The sequence below is a fragment of the Leptosomus discolor genome, chromosome 9 (genome assembly GCF_034619465.1).
Source record: "Leptosomus discolor isolate bLepDis1 chromosome 9, bLepDis1.hap2, whole genome shotgun sequence".
Classification (NCBI taxonomy): domain Eukaryota; kingdom Metazoa; phylum Chordata; class Aves; order Leptosomiformes; family Leptosomidae; genus Leptosomus; species Leptosomus discolor.
The window spans coordinates 628,407-653,357 of NC_141399.1; the positions used below are offsets into that span (position 1 = coordinate 628,407).

At 44.2% G+C, this 24,951-nt stretch overlaps 1 protein-coding gene across 1 annotated transcript in view; it reads right to left on the minus strand.

Annotated features, from left to right (window-relative positions):
• IFT122 (intraflagellar transport 122) overlaps positions 1-24,951 on the minus strand; it is a 32,613-nt gene that overhangs the window by 3,808 nt on the left and 3,854 nt on the right. Inside the window, exons 6-24 of the mRNA XM_086470280.1 lie at positions 24,884-24,950; positions 23,727-23,873; positions 21,678-21,753; positions 20,977-21,168; positions 20,109-20,247; positions 19,295-19,497; positions 18,697-18,834; positions 17,780-17,944; positions 16,692-16,889; positions 14,925-15,065; positions 13,211-13,264; positions 10,817-10,978; positions 7,718-7,884; positions 6,665-6,836; positions 5,622-5,724; positions 4,267-4,407; positions 3,133-3,230; positions 2,112-2,212; positions 794-959 (exon numbers count right to left, since the gene is read on the minus strand). Coding sequence (XP_086326406.1) covers positions 794-959; positions 2,112-2,212; positions 3,133-3,230; positions 4,267-4,407; positions 5,622-5,724; positions 6,665-6,836; positions 7,718-7,884; positions 10,817-10,978; positions 13,211-13,264; positions 14,925-15,065; positions 16,692-16,889; positions 17,780-17,944; positions 18,697-18,834; positions 19,295-19,497; positions 20,109-20,247; positions 20,977-21,168; positions 21,678-21,753; positions 23,727-23,873; positions 24,884-24,950 — 2,630 coding nt within the window. The remainder of the gene's footprint in view (positions 1-793; positions 960-2,111; positions 2,213-3,132; positions 3,231-4,266; positions 4,408-5,621; positions 5,725-6,664; positions 6,837-7,717; positions 7,885-10,816; positions 10,979-13,210; positions 13,265-14,924; positions 15,066-16,691; positions 16,890-17,779; positions 17,945-18,696; positions 18,835-19,294; positions 19,498-20,108; positions 20,248-20,976; positions 21,169-21,677; positions 21,754-23,726; positions 23,874-24,883; position 24,951) is intronic.

The window sequence follows — 24,951 nt, forward strand, 5'->3', positions numbered from 1 at the left end:
AGCAGCTTTTCACACTAAAAATAGCTGTCTTCACCATTCTAACAATTAAATTTTCACCTTGCCTTTGCAGTAACAGAAGCAGAATTCTGCAGCAAATAGATGGGGACAAAAGAAGTTGACAAGACGGCTACCAAAGCAAAGTTTTTTCCTCTAAGATTTGGTCCAATTCAAGTTCTCCAATTAATTCACTCTCTTCCTTCCAAGAGCACGGTTATTTTAGGCTGTTCTTAAGATTGTGTTTCTATTACTTCAGGTGGCCAGGTGCATGTTCACTTGCACAATACAATTTATTTTTAGTGAGTACTCCATAAGACGTGGCTTTATAGAGCACTGCAGAAAGTCAGGCTTCAGTTAAAGAAGAAAAGGTGTTAAAATAAGACTTAAGGCAAGAAGGTCATTCAGGGGATAGGGGGAGGAGGGAAGGAGTGCTAGGAGTGGGACAAATGAAAGTGACCTCCAGCCGGAGAGAGAGACAAAGACTGTGGAGTAATTGCATGTGGATCGGAGAGAAAAAGGCTTGACAGAATTAATAGGCAGAGAGGAAGGTAGATGCAAGACAGGAGAGGGAGGATGGAAGCTGCCTGTAAGGCAAGGACTGATTTTAATTTGTTCTCAGGAGCACAAGGAAGCCTGACCTGAAGAATAACAACGGGAAGACTGTGTTTCCAGCAGAAACATAATTATATCACAGAGCTATGCATAACACATTTCAGATTTCTTTCTGCATACAGCAACTGGGATTCTTGGATTAGGGCACACGGTAATGCTTAACCTGAAACACATCCCGACTTACTTCACTGTCATGGAACGGCTTGGACCGGATCGTCAGGCTGCCCAGCTCAATTGATTTCTGGAACCTGGCCGGGATCTGCAGTCCCTGCAACTTGTCATAGGCATGACGAGCCAGTTTATACGCACCAAGAGCTTTACTCTGTTTTGCCAAGGCAAATAACGTATTGCTACAATTTAATTAAGGAATAAAAACACATACGGCATTTAGGAAAAACGGCAACACTAATCAGAGGAGTCGGGCAGTGAAGCATGTCCAACACCGGTACTTTAAACAGGCTTTAACAAGAGAAACCCATTTACATAACTCCATTGAAAAGCAAGCGTGAAAGAACTATCAAAATGTCTGTGGGCAATTATCAGCAAGGTAAGGACCTGACCCTACATAAACACTGCTTTGGTTAAATAGTCCGATTCCACTGACAAAGTTTCAGTAATTTTAGGTGGAATGGATTTTCCCCCGGCCAAAAACAACAACAAAAGAATCTTACACCACCAGCAACCCACGGACAACAGCTAAAGACACATGGACTTGTTGGAAATAAAGCATAGGCCCTGTGCCACTGACCAAGGGCTGCCTTCCCCTGTCATCAGTGTAGCACAGCAGCTGGCGTTTAGAAAGCCACTGATCACAGGAGAGACTATGAGAGACTTTATGACAGATTATACATCCGTAAGTGAGGAGGTTACAAAGAGGAAAGCCAGCATCCCATCCAAAGCCATAAATGAAGTGAAAACAAGGAATCCCTGTGGCATCCAGTGACCCTTCTGGTTCTCTTTTAGACAGGCGCGTTTCCACAGGGCGGGCTCTCACAGACCGTGCACGAAGCACTCTCCCAAGACGCAATATGCACTAGCGAGGCTGTGCAAATGTGAGCCTGACAGACACCACACAGCTCCATCAGCCTCATGGGAGGCAAAAGCTCCTGGGTTTTCCCCCCCTCCTGTCTCAGTTCAGCCTCCCCGCAACAACACTGTCAAGATTCAGAGCCAACATCCTGCTGGGCGACTGGAATCCTAGAACTTGCTTCTCTGACAAAGGTGATGCAGCAGACTGGGTGGGTGGCTTTGAGAGTTACGTGTTAGCTGATTTGTACAGCTCTCCAAAACCATTAAAAAAAAAAGGTAGCGCAGTTAAACACACTGGTTTGAAGACGCAGATTATTTCCTTAGGGATAAAAGTCAGTTTCCATTAACTACAACCAACAGTTGAAACTGAAGATACCCTACAGGAGATCTCTGCATCGTGGATCAACATCAATTATTCCTTTCATGTACCTCACAAGATAACTTCTAGATTTTGTACTTAATCAGAAGGATACACTTTTGAGATCCCCAAAGGAGTCTCCTTTGTTAAGCTGTGAAGCAGAAACCTGGAAATATTGAAGAGGGTTTCAGGCAAGTGGAAACTGAAAGGCTCCTCCTGCAGTATTAAAAATACAGACACAGATTTCTAAGATGGAAAATCAACAACTCCTCTCACTAAGCATCACAGCACTAGCGCCTCAAGTACTGTGTTTCTTTCATACAGCTGCAGAAGAAGAGGTGCTGACAGAATATAGCAAGCGGATTTTACATGTCTTTATCGCCAAAGCTCATGCCTGCTACATGCAGAAAGAGAGACAGATCCCCACGTAGCTAAGCCAGGGTCGTTAACAGGCTATGCAAAAACGAGGGCAGGCTGGCCAGCAATCGTGTAGGGTCTCCACCACTGGAAGGCTCCAGTGGTCTGACCAGCAAAGACCTCCACAGCACAGAGTCCCCCACCGGGCGAGGGCACCCACCGAGGGATCTCCAACGCCTGACAAGACACCCTCGCCAACAGTGGCGGGACACGACTGTGACTGCCGGGAGCAGACGGAGCTCCTCACTCCTGCCTGTTTATCGCTCTGCAGTACTTTACACACCCCCCCACTGACACACCTACAGCACTGCGGGAATCCCTAGGCTAGGGGATGCTCCTGTTCAACCTTGTTTTCCCGGGATTAAAGGAAAGCCGACTGCAGCCTGCATAGGAGCAGAGGCCCAGGTCACTGTGGAACCACCCAGACAGAGCGAGCGAAAAAGGGCTGGCGGTGGGAAGTCAGTCAGCATCGTGTCTTCTACCCAAGCTGAGACAAGCACAGATCTGCTAAAACCACATGGCAGTTCTTAGGAACTAAGACAGCAGAAGTTCAGTAAGCAGAAGGCAAATAAATAAATAAAGTTACTATACAGTATCACTAATCTACACTCAATATTTAATTGCCTGAAAAGTCATTAATTATTCCTAGTTATTTAAGGACTCCCTAAAGAAAATGCTCAGGAAGCATAAATACACAACTTCTAAAGTGAGATTCTTACAGTGTATCTTTGAATAGAGTGATAGACATGGTAAACTTCTGCCAAACGCTGGAAGTGATGAAACTTCTGTAACATTTCAGTCTTCTGTTGTTCGTTCTCTGCGGGAGGCAAAGGCATTAGTATAAGTCTCCAAGAGGAGTCTATGAGACTCAGTAGGAAGACAACGGCCTATTACGAGTTGAGCACCAGCACTTCCAAAAGAGGTGCGTACCAGTTCCAGTGCGTCCCATCTACCTCTGCAAACTACACGTTACACAGACTTGCCATTTTTCTGAGCAAATTCCTGGTCCAAAACAAGGACGGTAAAACACAACACAGCTGAGGCAATGGTTTTAACACAGCTAGAGGCCACAGGTTAGTTAAAGGTACAAAGCCGTAGGCATGCATCACTGGAAACCTCATCTGTAACTTCAGAATTTATGAATAAAATTAGTTTTGAAACATTGGTTTCATAAATACTAAATGCATTACTAAGCCATTTGGAAAAATTTGCAGCTCTCGAATACCTGAGGGGTAACAGATCAGCACTACCATGTGTCAGCTGAACTACAAAATAAGGGTGCTTATAGCACGAGGCAAAAGGCAGGATTATCAGTCTCCTGCATTCACCATTACTAAATCACACCTATTAACTACTGGCTCCACCTCTCTCCCAGTGAAACACATTCAGAAGACAAGATGATAGCTCACCAACAATCAGCTGTATCTCCGTTGGCAGAAATAATTTGTAAAACACATCTCCAACCTACGTTCAAATACTCGACGTGTCTGACAGGCCAAGAGCGGCTTTCCTTCACTTGTCCGTCCACCCCCCAGCCACTTCTCAGTTACCGTGTGCTGCGGGGAGGTACAGGAGGATGCGTGGTCCCAGAAAACACAATTTTGATTCTAGTCAGATTTCAGAGGGAGCCTACGCACGCTGCTGCTGTTTTTCTTATTTGTTTTCAATAAGCACATGGGAAAACCAGGGGGACTACAAAAATAGCACAAGCCAGAGTTATGCACAGCATTAAAAAAACCCAACCCAAAGCCACACCGCAGCGAAGCAGCTGCAGCCGCGCTACCACAACTCGGTAACTGTTGGTCTACACGCACAAGAAGGTAACAAACACAAACTTCCTCTCAGCCACTTACCTTGGGCCATATCTAAACACTGCATGGAAAGCATCCAGTAATAATAGGCTGCGTCGTTAAACCGGCTTTCCACCACAGCATTGTGCGTTAGCTGCTCCAGCACCCTCACAGCTTCGCTCTGCCTGCCAGCCTTGTGGAACGCTACAAAGGAGGCCAAAACAAAGAGGATTTTACAGCACGATTATATCAATTAACTGAAATTAATGTTTTTAAATGAAGAGCAGTCTATTCAGCCAATATCAAACACTCTATCCAGGGCAGGATAAAAAGGATTATACACTGGTATTTCTCTCCCTGAAAGCAGCGGCACTAATGGAACATGAGAAGCATCTGTAGATATTCTGTGGCTTTTTCACCGTCTCAGCGGCTCTTGAGCTCATCGATTTTGTACAAGGCTGGCTACCTTTAAGTACAGAAAAGAGGAAAGCTGCTATGATGATTAGATCGCTATATAAACAACGGCAATCTCTAAACACTGCAAATCACAACTTCATTCAAAACTACAATAAATTAACGTTTGAAGTCAGCGCTCTGGTTCGTAACGCTGAGTATTTTGAAGGAGGACAGCGCTCGCTATACCCTTCTATCATTTATTAACAGCATTTCTCTGTTGGATGCTCAGAAGCCAGGATAAAGATCCTGAATTCTCGCTTGGTAAACACGCCTTTGGCAAACAGCCTTCACGCAGGGTAATGGGGACGGGGACCAACCAACCCCCAAAAGCCCCGGCCCCACAGCACAACTGCCTCCTGACTTCAGCTCGCCCGGACAGGGCCGAGCACTCGCCCAGCTACACAGTGACCCCCGGCTCAGCCGACGCCGGGGCGTTTGTAGGCGCTGAGCCACCGCAGCACAGGGCTGCGGGACACGCTGGGAGCGACACCCCCGCGCTCAGAGTTCTGCACGTGAGCTACGGAACCGCCCGGAGCCAGGGGCTCCGAGGTCTGGGGCCGAGACACGGCGCGGTTCCGTGAGGAGACCGATCGCACCCGGCACGTTGGCCAGCTCGGCCCTCACGAACGAGCGGTTACACATGCCAGTCCGAGCGGGCGCTGGCAGCAGCGGGTGCGACGCTCCCACGGAGCTGCACCCGAGAAAGCAGCTATGCCGAAAACGCGCTGGCCCCACGTGGAGCTTGCTTCAACATCTCCCTGTCCCTGGAACAGTTTGTGGATTCAATTCTGAAGCCTGTCCACACGATGGTATGGAGACAGTTCTCTTTAAAGGTAATTTTATAAGCCTAACAAAGTGCCTTGAATCCCACGAGAAACTCCCCAGGGCACAGACTGCATATTCTGTGTTGGAAAAGCACGGAGTAAATTGAGTGACCAGTGATCTGCCCGTGGCATTCTTACCTTTTTGAGCTTCTTCAAATCTATCGTTCTCTGCCAGCCACTGAGCGTAAGGGACATAGACATCATCTTTGAATTCAGGGTGCTTTTCACTCAAAGCAAATGCCTGAGGTAAATAAAAAAATCACTTTTAGAATGCTGCATGGTTTAAACAGTTAATCAGGGGCACTCTACAGTGATTATCTAGCAAGTTCCGTAGATTTCACAGCAAGAGGCAGAAATATTTTTATTTTTACTGAAGATATCTTCTAGAAAGAAACTGAAGTAACGCTAAATGAAGTTTAAACTCACTTTCTAAACTCACTAACTAGTCAGTAAAGAACGAAGTCTACAGTTTTCCAAAGCACGCATATAACTGGGGAAGGGGGTCTGTCAATTCCAGCAGCACTTTGAAAACATTTCCTTAAGAACCCACACCTATCAAAAATGTAATGTGAAGAAACAAGAACAAAATTAATGGTGACCCCAGCCATGAAGAGGGTGGTACTGGCAGACCCATGTTTTTATGGAAAAACCCAGTGAAGTCAGACCTTTGCCTAATCAGAAGCAGAAATCTGGTTACTGAGTGGGGTCCACACTAACACAGCACACGTTCATCAGCTCTAAGTTATGTGTGCGGTATTCTCACTTGGGTGTGTCCAAATTATAAATAACAGCTCAAAACAGAATTTCCCATGATATAATTAGTATTTATTCTTTCTAATGGGCTAGAAGCATCCCACAGATTACCATAGGAAGCAAGCAACTATAACTCAACAGGCAAAAAAGGCGCTCAGAAGAAGAAATACTCAGCCAGGAAACTAAAAAAACCAAACAAACCCAAACCAAAACCCAAACCCAAACGCAACCCAAACCAAGACCACCACCAAACAAGCCCTGAGCACACAAAATGAACTTCAACACTCTGAACCACATTCCACAGAAGCCTCCCTCCCCGCCTCCCCGTCACTACGGTGGTGGGGCAGCCAGGCCTCTGTCTCCCTTTCCTGCAACCAGAGACAGTCAGAAGTAGCGGTTTTCAACACAGAAATCAAGGGCACGCTTACTTCTTCCCAGCGATGAGTCTCCACGTGGAGATGGACCAATGCTTTCAGGTCACCAACCTTCATGTAGGTTTCTGCCGCATAGCCAGGGTTATCGAGTTTCTTAAAATAGAAGGCACATTTTGACAAAGGCTCACGCTCAGCTTTATCCAGTTTTCGAGCAATTTCAATTAACCTAGACCCAGTAAAAAGAAGCCACATGTTTCAGGTTCTGCCTTTTGTTTAATTGTTGTAATAACTCCCCCTGTAATCAGTTATTACTTAATAAATATCATAACAGTAGTAGCACGCAGCACTGTTTAAACACTTTTCAGTAAGCATTCCAAATTCTTTTTTCCCCTTTTACAAACTCAAACCCCATTCCTTCAACCTTTACTCAGGCGTGCAACTCCATATCTCATTTGCACAGTCATGAAGAGGGAGGGAGGGAGTAGGTCCTACATGACAAAGTGACATGGGACACGCTTCCTCAACCCCAACCTACACAAAAGACTCGTTAATGAACACTACCCCGCTTGCCACACAGCAAAACTGAGGCAAGAGAAGGCTGAGTGACCTGCCCAAGATCTTGTGGCAATGCGGCCGATGACCCAGAAGTGCCACCTACTGCAAATCAAGGGGAATTTGACCAGTGACAGGAGCAGCCCCAGCATTTCTAGGGATTCTGTGCTCCAGCTGTCTCCTCTGCCCACTAGACGATTGCCCTGAACAGCTTAAAGCAACAGAAACGGGCTATCGCAGACCAGCACTGCTGCGGTGACCACTCTGAAAGCCCAAGGCAGGCGTGTTTTAGAAGATCACCTCATGCTACAGATGAGCCCTTCACACTTTGCTGTTTTAATGCACGTGCCCATAACGTGTTTGTATGTCCCTCCCTGCTGATCACGTGTAACCCTTAAAATGTTTTTAATTGTGGATGTGCTTCAACTACTGAATTGGATAGAAACACAGGCAGACACCAAACAAGTTCTGTCTTACTTTAACATTATGCAGAACTCCTAATAACTCATTAGAGTTTTTATCATATATTATGTCCGAGATAGAACTAAAACGTACATATCGACCCAGCCACGGTCCCCGCTGATTTCTATGGCCTTCATGTGCTCGCCTGCAGAGAGGTACATCTCCACTGCTGCTTTGGGTTCATTGATATTCTTGGCCCAATCGGCTTGCTTTTTTATTAGCATCTTTGTGTCTTTGGGGTCTCCAGATCCCAGGAAATCCTGAAACAGAGCAATAAAACCATTTGCATTACCTTCTGGTCACAAACATTGTTACACGTCCAAATTCTAAAATACATAGACTTTTAAAATGAATATCATTATGCCTCCTAAGGAAAGAAGTACTGCATACAGAGCACCACAAACTGACTGAGCCTTCAGCAACTAGCCATTAAGGTCCAATGTTTGCCAGGAAACAATGGCAAGTCTTCCATTTGGGTAGTCTTCAATTAAAAAAAAAAAAGTGAGATATTCTGGGAGGCGCAGGAGAAGGACAATACAGATGCCTCAGAGGTAATAAGTATATGCCCACTTGATTTCTTGGGAAGTTTGCTCTGTTGAGCCTGTTTATGTAGATACAAATGATGACTTCTGCATGCTTTTCCTGAACATGCCTTTCCAAAACAAAATAGTACTGATCCCAGAACCCGTAACTGATCAATCCAAGTTTTGGGTTTTCTTTTGCAAGCCAAGGAGGTTCAGTTTCGTTCTCAAAGATGACCCAGCCCCACCCCATGCTTAGTTAACAACAGCATACCCGCTTAATCGTATGTTTGCATCGGGATGCCCAGACACAATCAAAGGCTGAAATTTTGTCTTCTGCAAAGACATTTGATAATTGTATTACGATATATCAAAGAAGTTCTTTATCAGGACGGAACAACAGCTGCTCAGCAGTGAGACTGACTCTGAACTACCGGTCGGACTTCTGCAAGCGCTGCCAACACCAAGCCTGGCCACTGTGATGACGAACATTTTGGAAATATTTCTAATAGTTTGTTCAGCTTCTTCCGCCAGTACCAAAGCCCTGGCACCATATGGTTCACATCTGCTGATACCATGTGTTGGGGGGGCAGGGGGAGTACTCCAACACCAGAGGATCAATTAAGGGCAGTTTTGTCTGTCAACAGAACGGGCTACCGTACATTAAAGCAGCTTCTATCACATGGAAAATTAGAACAGAGGAGAAACGGAAAGCTGAGAAAGGAGTGGAAAATTACCTCATCCTCTGTGCTTCTGCTAAATTCTGACTGAGGTTTAAAAGTAGTAAAAAAAGCAACAAACAGGGAAGAAAAAACCCAAACACAAGAAGCGCCCACACAACAGATCTGTCCCACCACCGCAGCCCAGCAGCTTCCCTGCGCAGCCAGCCGACGGGGACAGAACCATACCCCGTCTCCACGTCAGCTCTCGAACGAGCTCCAGGCAGGGTTTTGCTCTGGCATCACCTGCTCAACACAGCCCCGACCCAAGGGGACAACAGTAAAGGTGCCACGACCATCCCTGAACAGGAAAAGCTGAAGCGAAAGGACAGAGTTGAACAACATCTTTGACACAACTAGTTTTTCAGCTTAGGTCATCAAAATAAGTCCAAAATCAAAAGCTCAGCTTCTTACAGCATAAAGAGTTTTTTGTGAGCTCTCAGTGATTTGGGATGTGGTATTGTGATAACAAGCCTATGACCAGACTTCAAAGGACCTGCTGACCTCTGCCTCCAGCCCAGACTCTCTAGCCAGAGCTAATCAAAGTCAAGCACAACCAATCAGACTGTGTAAGGGTCCCTTTGTCTAATTCTGCCAACATTGAAACAACAACAACAACAACAAAACCCGACACAAACACCCGGCCCCTGCTCCCTGCCCCCTACCTTTCCCTGGAAAAATAACTGGCAAACAAGGGGGTTTTACACATCCTTCCATGTACTGTGCACCCTGCACAAGAGGCTTCCTTCACATGCTATGAAGTACCTTTAATTTCGTCTGCATGGAATTACTTTCAAGGATAGCAGACACAAGACCTTTTGCTCCCTGCTAGCTAAATATAGACATGACTATGGCCAAGAATTAAAAGATCCTTATGAAGACTCATGGGAAAATTTTCATCTATGAATTACATTTATGTTCAAGAGGAGCCAAAACACTGAAGCTAACAAAGACTCATCAGCCAAAAATAGTGGAAGTCAGACTTGCATCAGCAAAGCCCCAAAGTATTTATATTAAGCTCTTGGAAGAAAAAGATCTCTCTGTAGCACGGTTTGTGGAATCGATGCTAAAACAGTTTATATGCATCTCATGGTGAAGTCTTTGTCCCGTATTGGGCAGAATAAGGCTCTGGTGAGTGATGAATGAGACTAAACAGGGCATGCATTCTCGAGGATTTTGATAAGAAAACACCACAGAAGACTTAAAAGCCAAGTAATGCTTTCTTATCACCATATAAAAACATCACTTTTTAAAAACCATACTCCATGTGCCTCTACGTGGAAACAGAGTTTTTTAAAATAAAAGTCAAGACATATTGAATATTTGGAAGGAAATTCTCTAGTAAACAAAAATATACCGGGTTAGTACACTACACACTTTATAAAATACTTTAATACAGAGCTAACTATTTAAGTTCAAACTCTGAAAGAAAAATATTTTTATTACAATATAGAAGTGAGTTAAACGCACGGTGCACTCACCCCCACTTTGCACGTGTACTACCTTGTTATCTTCAGAAGACAAAAAAATCAAAAGGGACTCTTGAGCGAGATAATGAGGAAGAAACAGTGATAAGCCCAAAATTTTTGGTTTCTAAAAGAAGAAAAATTACTATGGATAATACTGTATAATCACAACGAAAGTCACCTTTGGTGGTGTCCAACAACAAGATCCACCAAAGAGCCACAAAGCCCAGGGGCACATTTGAGACCACACAAAACACACCTGCTGCCTCAGCAGCAGGCTGAAGAAAAGGGCTACCGCTACCTCCAGCCACAGAAGATGCCGTTTTTCCTCTTATAAGCCGAATGAACTTCAACCAGTTAAATGAGAAAACGAAGCTGGAATTCAAAGCCCGCATTTCATCCAGTCCTTTTGTAGGATCACACTTTGAGAACAGTTACAGGTACACTACTATTTCTGCATTTAAATACTCAGCTGCAAACTATTACCTTTGCGTAGTCGAACATGCGCAAATCGGAGTACATCTCGAGAGCCAGGTTCTCGTGTCCGCTCTTCTTGTACAGCTTTGCTGCCTCATGGAATTTTCCCTGGTAGGCATACACATCTGCTAGGAACAGTTCATTGTTCTTCTCTCCATGCTTCTTCCGCTCCTGGAAAAAAAAAAACAACCCAAAACCGAAGAGAGATGTAGAAAATATTCTTGAGGATCAGCACCAAGGTGAGAAACAGCCATTGAAGAATTGGATTTTCAGGCTTAGATTTTAACTGTTAGTAAGACCTGTAACAGGATATCATAATTATGCCTCTCCTACATTTCTGGCAAATTTATAATTAAAGGATTAAATCCCTTCTTAATTAAAATTAGGAAGAGCAAATTAAATGTCACTATACAAACCGAAGTGATGAAAAAAATCACTTCTCTTGATTTCGCACAGGAAAATGAACACATGCTATCATTATGCTATGCTATTTTAAAAAAGGCATCTGATGGGTTCCTTATTTTCTCCTGTAGAAACTCACTAGCATGTAATTTGACTAAATTAACAATACGTGTGGGCGGGATGACAAACACAAAAATAATTGCTAGCCACAAGCAGATCCAAGCAGCACGCTCACCTGCCTCTGGACAAAGAGCAGTGTCCCCACCGCGGCCCCCACTGGCACGAGCTCCTGATCTCAGGCCGGCAGCCGTCGCTTCCCGAGCCCTGCGCACACCCTCCTGCCCCCCGGAACTGCTCTCCCCGATCGTGTGGGAAGGGGACGCAGTGGCAAAGTGTGCGCAGCGCCACGGAGAAACCCTTCACGTGAGCCAGACCCGGGGACACTCACTTCACGGGACCAATGCCATTTACACGCACACACGTGTGCACGTGTGTGTGCTTTAACGCATGTCTTCATATCTATCCCGTATCCTGGAAACGCATCACTACCCTGCTTTGGATAAAATTACTACTGCCATTAGCTCACCTCATATGGGAACACAGAGATGAGAACTGAACTTCAAGAAAACCGCACGGAAGGTAGAAAAGCATTCCCTGAGCACACCAGTTCAGTTCTCTGCTGCCAGAGGAGACTCAGCCATCCCTCCTCCTGGTCACACTTCTGACTAGGCTGACACTGGACTGGTGCTGAAAGTTCCCTTTAAAAACTTGGTTACGAGAATGATCAGCGGAATTGTTACACCATTTTTCAAAGACTTCACTGAATCTTGCCAGATACAGAGATCTGGCAGTTGTGTTTCCTGCTGTCATCAATTAGAAAAAAAATGTGTCATTACTGAGAGAAAGCCCATCGTACTAATGGAACATGTGTGCCTCGTTACACCCGTACAAGCCTTAAAAGGACTCCGATACACCACAAGCAAGAGTAAGCAGCGATGTAGAACTGTCACTTCAGAAGGAGCATTTTCAAGAAGTCTGAAAGTAAGTTCATGCCTATTTACAACGGAAGTCTTTCTCAGAACAGAGTACAACATGACAATTCCAGAGTATACTCAATAGACCCAGATCTGGAGAAGCTCGTGTGGAAAAGAAAAGTTAGGAGTGGTGACAGAATGCTCTCATCTACCTACCTACCCTTTAAAAGAGAAAAAAAAAAAAAAACCAACAAAAAAGTAAAGAGGGGCTCCTAATGCAGAGCTTTGTCCCATGTCAGACACCAAGAAAAGTTAACTGCAACCAGCTGGCATTTTGACAGAACCAGGACAGCTCTGCAGAAATGGAAGACAAGGAAGGTATTCTTTCATAGAAGGTGTAAATCTAATTAGCATGAGAAAGAGGAATTCCCTTTATGCCACCTCAACACATCTTTAAACTAAGCATTATCATGCAGCCTTTGTAGAAGGACAAGGGTGACACCATGTCTTTAACGTGCTCATGACAGACAGTTATTGTCTAGTGAAATTCTATGAAGAAGTGTGAAAAGAATAAGAACCAGTGACTGGAGCACAGTATGGCAGTAAGGAATCCCAAATTCTATTTCCAGTTGTCACAAACTTGTTACGAGACCTTGAGTTTGTCATTTTATTTCTCTGGGCCTGTTTCTGGCTCTGCAAAGGGGAGATAATAGTAATTACCTACCTCCAGGGGGTAAGGAAAGGCTTCATTAACTCATGCTTATGAAGTATTCTGTACTAAACTCTGTTAGCACAGTAGTATTCTACCAATTATTAATTGAATATTGAACGTTTTTCCAGCTTTCCTGAAGACAGTTTCAGAAGTTCTCGTTGTCCCACAGCCCCATTTTTTTCTGTGAAGTTTCAGTCATACGACTAGAACCTGAGTCACCTCTGCTAATGAGGGTTTTCCCCTCTAAACACATCTCCAAGAGTCAGAAGCACTATCCCAACAGAAGGCCCTCCAAAATCTTCAACACTCTCTTACCTCTATGCTGCTGATCAGCTCTAAATATCGCAGGTCTCGTACCCTGGTAAACGCCTAGTGAAAAGAAAAAAAGCATCAATCAAGCTGTCTTCACACAAACAGGACAGACTGAACCACGCTGGGGCCTGTGCTTGTGTAGCCCCTAACCTGGCGGGCTCTGACCACGGCTGCGGCCCCTGAGGCATTACACGGAACAAGACGAGGGCGCAATGCCAACAGCTCCTCTCTGAGAAGGAACAGCGAAGGCAGGGACGAGCAGCTGTACCTGTGTCAGTCACTTAAAACATTACGTCCTTGATCCCGGCTGGTTTATCGCCTCCCCACGCTGACGCGAGGCGCGATGCAGACAAGGAAACCAAAGGGAACTCCTCCAAGGTGGAAGATCTAACTGACCGTATTGCCAGAGCACACTGCATGTGTCTGGAGGTTTTATACCGTTCTGAAAATCCAGCACGGAAGCGGCTCAGGGAGAGGGAAGCAGCAGGAAGAGGGTAAGATAAGAGCACTGCGAGGGAGGGTAAGGTCTTCTGCAAACGGAGGTAAACGCGCAACCCACAGCCTCAGCGGCAGTCACGTGCCAGTCACAGCAGCTTAGCACTTATTCTTGACATGCATCAAAAAACAGAAATTTAACTCTTTAGACCACACGCTAGAGACTTCTAACCAAAGTTACGCTTAAGAGGGCACAGAATATTCTGCTTACACCAGATTGGACTAGGAACTATGAGAGCCTCTAACATCAAGAAGCTGCTTTTGTTCAAATTAATCCGCTCTAATTCTAAGAGGGCACTACTTTAAAATTCCAAGGATGGCGCTGAAAACTTCTTTTTAAGAATATCTATTTGCATAAAGCCATCCATGAAACTGGAATTATTCTGATGCCTCCACTTAAGAAAAAAGAAAAATAAAGCATTTAATTTCCTTTTAAAAAAATCTGTTATTAAAAGATGCCTATCATTACAGGCCATTCCCTGCATATTTTTAGAATGTTTTGTCTTTCATACAATATTCATGACACTGAACTCTGTTCACCCCCTCTTATTTGAGAAAAGGTGCTGAAGGAAAATAGGGAAGTGTTTTGTGCCAGAGAAAAGTCTGTTCTTCAGTACATGCCCATTTATCGCCTGCTCCCAAACCCCAGGCATTCCAGATAGCAAATGACTAAAACGATGACTCCCCGTGACCATTGCCTTCAAAGAACATTAATGTGTGGACAACAAAGAATATGAAACCTCCACATCTGAACTGAGGTTATCTTAAATGCTTAGGGGGAAAAAAAAAGAGTAAGTTTATAGCATTGGGGAAGGCGGGGAGCCAGCTAAGGCATTCTCTGCTGCCACCCAGTGATCAGCAGCACCAGTGAACAGCCTTCCAGTTCCATTTCCCTCAAATTCATTAATGCATTTTCCAGCAGATGAAAGAAACCATTTTCTTTGCATTTAACACTTTGATTTAGAACATGGCATTTATCTAGAGAGATAAATTAGATTTCAGTCTAAAACCTCATCTCAAGATCCTGAGTATATAACAAACTAACAAACCAATGTTTTCTTTGGAATGTGGAATAACAGACATAGCTCAAGACAAGCAAGACGGTAAGCCAGGAACACCACTTTGTATTCCAGCCATAAAACACGTATCATACACACGCTCACCATATGTACAGATAAATGCAACACAAGCTTTCTGCTAAACAAGTAAATAGCCGCTTTACCTTTTTAGCAGTTTCAAACTCCAGCCCTTCTAAGGCTTCCATGGCCAGTTCTTTCCAGTCAGCGTCAGTTACTCCCAAACACGCGATTTGATAGGCTTCTTTAAACATTTTCCGTTCCAGATATTGATACATGGGTGCAGACTGAGGATGCCCATTGAAAAACACGTATTAGAAAGCATAATACTGAGATATGTTTGTGAAATTCCCTACATACATTAGGACAAAAAATGTATTCTAATCACAACCATGACAAGCTCCACAGAGAACGAATGTATGGTTTTTGTATAACAGACAGATCGACATTTGGGGGTGATTATTTTTGTATCTTTAGACAAGCTGGGTTAATCATATTCTGAACTCATCCATCTTGAAATCTTCAGTTCCTTGCATATTATGAGGTAGTTAAGAATGTGAATTCTTCTGAGCATTGTATGTGCAAAATATTACGTACAAGGAGCTTTTTTTTTTTTAAAATACTGCGGAAGCAGAGCAAAGGAGGGGGTAGTTTGTTCTCAAAGGCTAAAAGCATGAGAAGTGGCACAACAGCCCTGGAAATATTCAGATACAAGGAAGAGGTGTCACGAGGAAGTAACCCTTCTGCGCCAACCCTGATTACAAAGCTGTTTCACCAAGACTGCACCTATTAAGCCCAAAAGACACTGACCATAAGGACCACCCTAAAAGGGAATTAAAGAGAGAAACTGCCAACTGCAGGCTGACACAGACAGACTAAGGCTCAGGAACTGCACCTACGGCTCGAGCCCTGTGACAGAACAGCAGCACTGCAGCTACACTACCTCTGACTCTGGGTTTGCAGCCAAAGACAGCATGCAGATCGATTTCTACGTTATTTTTATCAATTTATCTGAAAGTTGTACACTTTTTGGTACTCCCTCCCTCCCTCCAAAAGCAGAGCTTTGGAAAAGCTGCCCCTCTGATACTTCAGAACAGTTTTGTGGCACACGGTGCCCACAGCACGCCAAAGCCAGGCGAAGAGCGCACGGGGCCTGGCCGATCTCATGGCTGCCAACCACCCTGGACACCCCAAGCCTCACTGAGGATCTGCACAACGCCTCCGAGGAACCGACAGGGTCTGTAACACAGACATCCGTAGGTCATAAAAGCACACGGCACTATTGCCTTCTCCGTTGACCCGCTGTTCCAAATCCTGCCCACACTTGGGTACATCAGTCAGAATCTTTTACTCCTTTTTTTTTTTTTTTCCCCTTTTTTTTTTTTGTTTCATTTCTTGGACTGTTTTAGACTCTGCCATTGCTTCCCATAATGCAGAAAATAGCATTTTGTGGAAGGCAATCTGCAAATTTAGAACATAAAGACTATACATGTACTACACATTCAGAGTAAAGTATACAGCTTAAAATATTGCCTAAACACATCTAGATGAAGAAACAATAAGACAGTATTTGATGTACCCATAAAAAAAAATAAATTCCAACTTGAGAAAAGGTACATAGAAAGACTGCAGTAAGAATACAGGAATAGGTTAACACCCACAACACATCTTCAAGTAGAAAGAGAGAACTGGAAACGACAATCAACAGAGGCAAAACAGAAGTTATCTTTAATTAATGCTAAATAAACAAAAATAAACCAGCTCATGCAATATAACTTAAATAACGATGAAGGAAGTGTGAGCTGCAATCACTTTGGTAATGGAATACGAGTAAATCTCAGAAAAGCTCTTCACTCCTTAAACACTGATGTTTATGAGATGTAAAGCAACGCTTAATGAGATTAAAGGATTACCTGCGGAACTTCAACAGCTGACATGGAAAAAACATGAAGACAGAAGATCTTGGAGCCGTTGTAACCCACAACAAAGCCTTGAAGTTTTTGCTGATGGACAGGGAAGTTACTAGCTTTGATATTGAGGTAACCCCCTCCAGAAAAGCAAAGCATATCCTCACACTGCGTGTTCCAAGCCACACTGTTAGCATTGGGTTCCTGACAAGCAAAAGAACCGATGATTACAACAGATGCAATCACATCTTCTTTCCTAAGAAACATGCATCCTTCAGCCAGAACGTCTGACCCACTGATGCCAGGGTGCGTACACACACACTCTTCTTGCTTACACTGGCAATATGCTACAGCCTGGTAGATGCCTGAACAGACCTACAGGGACACACTTTACATTTTAACGAGCAGCCGTAATTGCTTTGTATTTACTAATGATCTATACCATCAAACTGTAGAACATAATACAAGATTGCAGAACAATATACTGTTAGCTCGCTACTACGTTTAATTGATTGTTTTTCTGCCTGTTACAAAAGGGAAGTTGCAGACCCTGTCTTTGTAGCACCGTGTACTTTCTACCCAGTGTTCTCTGAAAACGTTTCACCCACGCTACTGGGTGAACCCTTAGAGCGACTGCAAAACTGCCCACGAAGACAGAATTTTCGTCATTCATTATTCAGTCTGGGAATACAGGACGAACAAAGTTTAGGCTTTAATTCTGTTGGTACCGATGATAAAGCCAAATGGTCATTAACTGTAATGCTGCAAAGGGAAGCGGGACAGGGCTCTAAATCAAACTGAAAAGGTCACGTGTTCAAGCGCTCTTTATCCAGCTGTTGCTTACATGTATCTCCCGTCTTCCGATTCCTTGTCTACCGTCTCTAAAAGGGTAGTTTCGATCGAGACATAGATCACAGTGAAGTCCTACAAAATGTGATTACTGGCTTAAATGTCAGCCGCATCCATTTCTGCACAGCGACACTCCTGGCACACAACGGTGCTCCAAACGGTGCTCCAAACCGCTTCCTGTCCCCCCACACACCCCCCCTTTTTTTTTTTTTTTTTTAAACAAACAAAACCCCTTTGAATCTTACCTGAAACAACAACTCTTTGGTATGAATGTCATATACGAGGCAGGTATCGTTTTCATCAACCACTGCCAGCTTGTTTCGGGACGCGCTCATATCCAGGCAGCGCACAGCCGTGGATTGCTTCAGCAGGACGATTGCGAAGACATTATCGACAAATATCTTCAGAATCTAGACAGATTGGAAACCAAAGTCAGTCCCTCCATTTTTGTTCCTAAACCCAGAAATAGCACAGCAGGTGCAAACTTTAATGCTGTGCAACGCATGCAATTGCCATTTTTTCCAGAGGTAAACTGGGCGTTAAAATTAAGGAAGTGCTTTTGGTTTGTGGTATCTTGGAAAGACTCCAGGTTGCAAGCCTATGCAAATAAATCACATGCTGTACAGCCTGCATTTTTTAATGCTCCACTAGTTGAACAATTACATTAATATACTACTACAGGAACATATAGCATAGATACAGAGGACACAAGTGATCTCTACTACCTCTCTATCCTGTTCTCTGTATCAATAATACCGCTGGGCTCCAGTTTGAGATTTTCAGCTGCCAACTGGCTTGTGAAATAGCAATTTCACCTCTAGAACACCCACACCTTCACAAGTGGTCATCAGAAACAGCGTACACACACACTCCAACCCCCACTAAAGATAAACCCGCTCTCAGGCCACCAGGAACTCCATTTTTGTCAGCTGTTCATTACAACTCCAGGACTTTAGACAAAGTTAAACACGTTTGTATTAATTTTACAGATGGATAACGTGAAAGATAGAGGTAACTAGCTTTTAAACACAAGATGAGACTCTGCCAAATAAAATTCTAGGTCGTGAAAGAGCATCCTGCTCCTAAGGTGTCCCCCTAAGAGCACAGAACAGATTTTATTTGCAGTGAAAAGACACATACCAGAAGTTATGTGTTGTGTTACCTGACCATTCTTCAGGCCAACTAAGAGGCCTTCTCTTCCTGGAGGTCCTCCAATTACTTTAATATAACGAATAAGAGATTCCATCAGCCATTCTCGTTCTTTAACGCCACTAAATGAGAGGCACTGCAATCTTTTCTCCTGAAGACACAGTAACGTACAAAATACTGCATGGAGGTAAAGACCAAACCCTGCGTCTTCCGTGTGCTACGTTCATACCTATAGCAGCACGCACGCCTCCTTGTACATACAAAACCCGTAATGTCAGCTTAGCAGGGTGAACTCTTGAAGGTTTCCCAACACCATGAACAAACAGAAACAAAAACCCCACCGCCTTTCCCTAGTAGTTCACCCCCACCCACAAGTTCCCCCGCATTATGTGCCCACCTATCGACCTCCGTGAAGAGCCGTTTCACTGACACGGAGCCACCTGTGGCAGCCACAGCTCTTGGCAAGAGGTACACGACAATAGCAGGACACAGGGGCACCTTGGGGAACAGCTGGAATAGATCACACAGTGTGATCCCTCCCCACCGGCTGTCTGGACAGCTATCGAAGTCTGAATGCACCCCAAGGCCACCCTAGATTTTCAGGCACGTACCTGGCATAAAATAATGTGATCTGAACACACAACCAGCAAGTTGCATTCAAATTTTTTTACTATCTTCTCCTTCACCCGGTAATACATATCTGAAGAATCATCCGAGTATAACTCATAAATCAAGATTTTCTCTGGCATCTGGATGGCTAATCTGTTTTTGTAGATTGCAATTTTCTTTACAAGCTCTCTGCCTTTTATCCTAACTAGAGAGAAAAAACACAAAACCAATATAGCATAGGCTGACAGGAAAATAATGGATACAGAAATCAGAAAACTTGCTAATACATTAAAACTGAATCTTTCTAGAGCACCTCTAAAATTAAAAGCAGATTCCTGCTCAGATATGTTTGTTGCTCTGCATCTATGCAATCTACTATACCCATCACAATTTATCACCAGCACATTCTGGACCAATACTTTGACTCCTTGCCATAAAAAGCCAGTGGATACGAAGAAACAAAATCAGCACAAACCCTTGTGGCTGCAAGTAAGGGGAGGGAAAAAAAAAAAGCTAAATATGATGTGCAGTATTTTTATCTCATTCGCGGAGATTAAAACCTTATCTTAAAAGCCTCTGCCCCTCCCCATGTCCTTTCAAATCCCCTCATCTTTCATTAAGCTTGTCAGCACTGATCCTCCAGAATCCAAGTTTGCGCTCTCACCCTGCAAACAGTATTCCTCAGTTTTAATGTCAAAGCGACGACAATCTGTCTGGTACATGCAGCATATATTCCAAGTGTTCCGGTGGATATTAATTAAAAAAAAAAAAACCCAAAGCAAGAGTGAAGCTTTCTGATGGCAAGTGTGAAATTACCTTTTTGTTCAGTGATGAGGTGCTGGACAATGACATCAGTCATGCTGTCTCTGTAAGCATAGCGATCTTTATAAAGGCCGTGAACAGTGCTGAAAATCAACTGATAAAAGGATATGGTTCCATCTTGGCATCCTACTGCCTGAACACGAAGAAAATAGCGTTAGTTAATTGGGACATGTAGGTGAGAATTGGCAAATGCGCAGCATCGGTACGTTATGTTCCTTCTCCTGCATAATGTACACGTTGATACCAATTATAGCCCACGTGTACTGAAACGGCGGCTAAAGCGCACTGCGAAGTGAGGGCGGGTCTCATCACAGGCCATGGAGACCACCATGCTGGGCGGGTGGGGTTTGGTTTGGTTTTGTTGTTGGTTTCATTGAGGGGTTTTTGGGGGTGGTTCTTTGTTTTTAAATTCGCTCTGTATCTCATCGCGCTTGCACAATGGCACAGAGCACAGCATTTATGGCTCGCAGTTGCCTTGCGGGCATTTCCCCCAAGGTGCAATGCTAGAAACTCAAACAGATCTGAGCATTTTCTTCCCATCATGGAACTAGATTTGGTCAACCTAGAAGTTATTAGCTGCCATTTTTTCTTCTTCTCCCTCCTCCTCTTTTAATCAAAATGCAGAAAATGCCCCACCATCTGAAAACAGGCGTTACGCTCATTTACAGCCTTCTCACCGCCCACGTTTTACTTCTGCAGGGCGTTTTTAATTTCGGTGGTAGTTCTCAGACCTCACTAGTCACCGCTTAGGTTCTGCTGCCTCAGCAAGAATGCCTAGACTGAGCAATTGAGTTTGAAATTTACGGTCTTGCCTTATATGACAAATTGTCTGTGAAAATGTCAGAGAACTGTTCCTACTCACCACATAGTTGGAGTCTGGTTTAACTTTGCATGTCCACACCCAACTGCTTTGCTCTCCTATGGTCCCAAGACGCACGCCATCCTTCGTGAAGAGGGAAACTTGTTTATCTGAACCTCCCAGCAAAATATACTCTCCTTTAGTAAAATAGCTAACACAGCAAGGATCAAAATTGAGCATTCTGTCCTTCCCAACCTACAAGGGAAAATAAATCAAAAACGCCTCAAAATCCATATGCATTAACAAAATGATCATTTCATATTTTCCCAAGGCAACATGCACGACTTTTCAGTACCCCAGAACCACAGGCTACATTAAGATCCCCAAAGGCAGTTCCAAAACACATCCAGGAATCCTTCAGTCCCAAACCAGTGTACTCTGAATGCAAGCAACTCAAAACCCCCTTTAACCAGATGAATAACATACAAAGATGTCCTCTACAGACCAGTAAACCACATCACCAAAGTCAGCAAAGTTGCAAGGGCTTTAATACAAGAATTGTAAGACAGCAGCAGAGCTGCCAAGAGAGATACAAGAGCTGAAGGAAAAGATAGTTTAAAAAAAAGCAGACTCATTAAAGGTTGGGAAAACAAAAAACATCCAACGTGGCTAATAAAGCACTAGCACACGAACACTTTGAATATAGGACACAAAACAGAATCGTAAATACCCTGCCACTCTTGAATGCACTTTCTAAAACATACCTGTTTGCCACTGAGCTGGTAAAAGGAAAGTTTCTGACCCCAGTCTGCCACAGCTAAAATATCATTGCGTTCATCTCTAACAAAAAAAAAAAAAAAAAAAAAAAGGTCATGCTACAGTAATTTATTAGTAAGTTTCTTAGAGCAACAGAACCAAGTAATAGGATAGCAGAATTTACTTTATATTACTCTTTAAAAACCCACAAACTGAAAGGCAGGAGATACATCTTGCCATTTAAGACTCAGGAAGACAGCTTGGGGACACAAAAGAGGAGCCAGTCTCCTGTACAGCAGTAACCGCACAGCTTGACCTGTCCCTCCACGTACGGCTGTATTGGCAGCGGGAACCGCGAAGGTAACGGTCCCTCGAACAGGTGAAGCTCCTGGGCCTGGATCCTGATCTCCGCCACAGCAGCACAAAGCCACTGGAACATCAACCTCAATGCAGCTGAGCAAGAGGGAACTACGATTATCAGCGTAAGGCGGGTCGGGGGGGCGGGAAAAAGGTTTGTGTGAGACCAGCAGCAGAGCAAGGACAGGCTTCAGGTCTCAAATTTGTTAACTTTGGGACTCTGACACGACCTGTTCAGCTTGGAGCAAAATGTAAGAGTCACCTTCTCCACAGCTTCTCGCCTAGGAAGAAGGGAGATGGTAACCTGCACATTCTGCTGCAAATAATGCCTCTAGCCATAAACTGAACAGCAAGGAAATGGGCAAAACCCCTAAGGACAAGCTAACCGCCTCAGTAAGTGCCCTCCCTTTGCTCAACGCACACACCTGTAGGGACAAGCAACACGCTGTCACATTCTTAAGAACTCTCTCATGATGAACACATACTAGCAGAATAAATTAAGACCATACAGGCAATTATTCATCTAGAATTTCCTGACTTTTGTCCCGATTTTGACCCTATTTTGTACCCTGCATAACACTCTCAGCCCTTGGTCTTTTTTGTAAGTTACTGTTCTAGATAATACAGATATATCTGTTCCTTCGAAGTTTCACTCACAACTTGAAATCCATAGAGGAGGTCTTCCTCGTGGCCTTCTCCCTCTGTCTGACCATACTGCCTACTGCCAGGCCTGGATTTCAGCACTGGTACCTCCTCTAAATAGCTGTGAACGGCCTCCTCTCGTTCATCTACTCTACTCCAAAAATCCTCCCACCTGCTGCAATTGCAACTGTTTATTCACAGGTTTGGGACAATACTCCTGAACTGAAGTGAAAAAACAGCTCCCCCTCTCTCTCCCCCAACCAAAACAGAACACCCTCCCCCCAAAAAAACCCCAAACCAATACAAAAGAAAAAGAAATCTTTCCTGAGATCTGGTGAGGCTGCCCCTCGAATGCTGGGTGCAGTTCTGGGCCCCTCACTGCAAGAAGGACATTGAGGTGCTGGAGCGTGTCCAGAGAAGGGCAGTGAAGCTGGTGAGGGGTCTGGAGCACAAGCCCTGTGGGCAGCGGCTGAGGGGACTGGGGTGGTTCAGTCTGGAGAAGAGGAGGCTGAGGGGAGACCTTATGGCTCCGTACAGCTATCTGAAAGGAGGGTGTGGTGAGGTGGGGTCGGTCTCTGCTCCCGAGTAACAAGCGACTGGACAAGAGGAAATGGCCTCAAGTTGCACCAGGGGAGGTTTAGATTGGACGTGAGGAAAAATTCCTTCCCCAAAAGGGCTGTCAAGCACTGGAACAGGCTGCCCAGGGAGGTGGTGGAGTCACCGTCCCTGGAGATGTTTAAAGGACATGTAGCTGTGGTGCCTGGGGACATGGTTTAGTGGTGGACTTGGCAGTGCTGGGCTAAGGGTTGGACTTCATGATCTTAAAGGTCTTCTACAACCTAAATGATTCCATGACTCTGTGACCCAAGTGGAACTTGTTCCCAGTTTCTCTGTTCAATTAAAGACCAGCAGCAAAGCCCAAACACGTAATCACTTAAAGAAAGGTAACGTACGTGGCATTAATCTGTTTCAGCAGGGATAAAAGTCAAGCCTTTCTGCAATCGCTAAGCCAAGGATTATCCATTCAGCATGAGAAAAGGAAGGATGACATGATTTACCTGGATGGATTCCAACAAATTGACCATATTGGAGACGAAGCACCCCCTGTACGCTCTATCTTAACTTTCTCTTCGCCGTTTTTATTCCTTATGCTGACAACGCCGTTGAACATCCCCAGAGCAAGGTACTGGCCATCATTTGTCCAGCTGATAAAACACACACACACTGAAGAGCAAACTACTAAAAACAAGCAGCAGGAAGGTAGGAAGTACAGCATACTCAAATAGGGACGGATTGAAAATACTTCTAAGAGGGAGTTCTGGGAGGGAGCCAGTAATCCTACAGTTTGTTTATGCATCTAAATCCACATTTATGGCAACAGCATGGACTACAGCAAGAACATTTTATAATATACACAGAAATAAAGAAATGTAGAAATAAGAAAAAATATTAAAGCTATCATCTGCTTGCAATACTTCTAACATGTGCTAAGTAACAGACACATTTTTGGGGATGACAGTGTTGGCAGTAGACCAGACTGTTTTAAAAGCCACACTGAGAACACTGATCAGATAAAGCTGCATGGTGCGGGACAGAGGAGACCTGGTTTCTATTCTTGTCTCTGCTGCAGTTAGATGGATGACTGCACCCAAATTAATGCACCCTTGCTTCAGGCTCCCCGTAACGGTAACGTCTCCTTCTACTGAAAACGCCAACACCACAGGAGATGAACAGGTCCACAAAGAAAAAGTGTAATTATTTGTCCTCTAATTTCATTTGACTGTTATTGCCCAAGACGGCTAAACAGAGGGAGAGAGAAGACACTTGCTCAAGACCAGAACAGCTCTCCGACACTTTCAGAATTCACTTATAAACAGTACCAAATAATACCAAAACCCTTTGCTATTAAAAAAGAAGGGGCGGGAGGACACCCCTCTGTGCAGAGTACACAAGAACAAAGCACCTTTGACAAATACCAGTCATATTCCTACTGGAGCATTATGGACGCTACTGGGGTATTTTAACACTGAGAACGGCAAAGCAGCACGAAGCACACGGTGCTACTGAGCAGCAAGGCAGCAGAGCCCCTCTCCTACTAGCAGGTACTGTCTCTGCCTACGCTGAACTATAACTTTTCTTCTTCAAGTTTGCATGTTATTTTGAATAGTCTGTATTGGAACTAACTCAAATGACACAGATAATCCTTAAAACTTACCTACAGCAAGTAATCTTACTGCTAGTTTTATGTTTAGAGACTGACTTCTGTTCAGGAGACCACAAGCC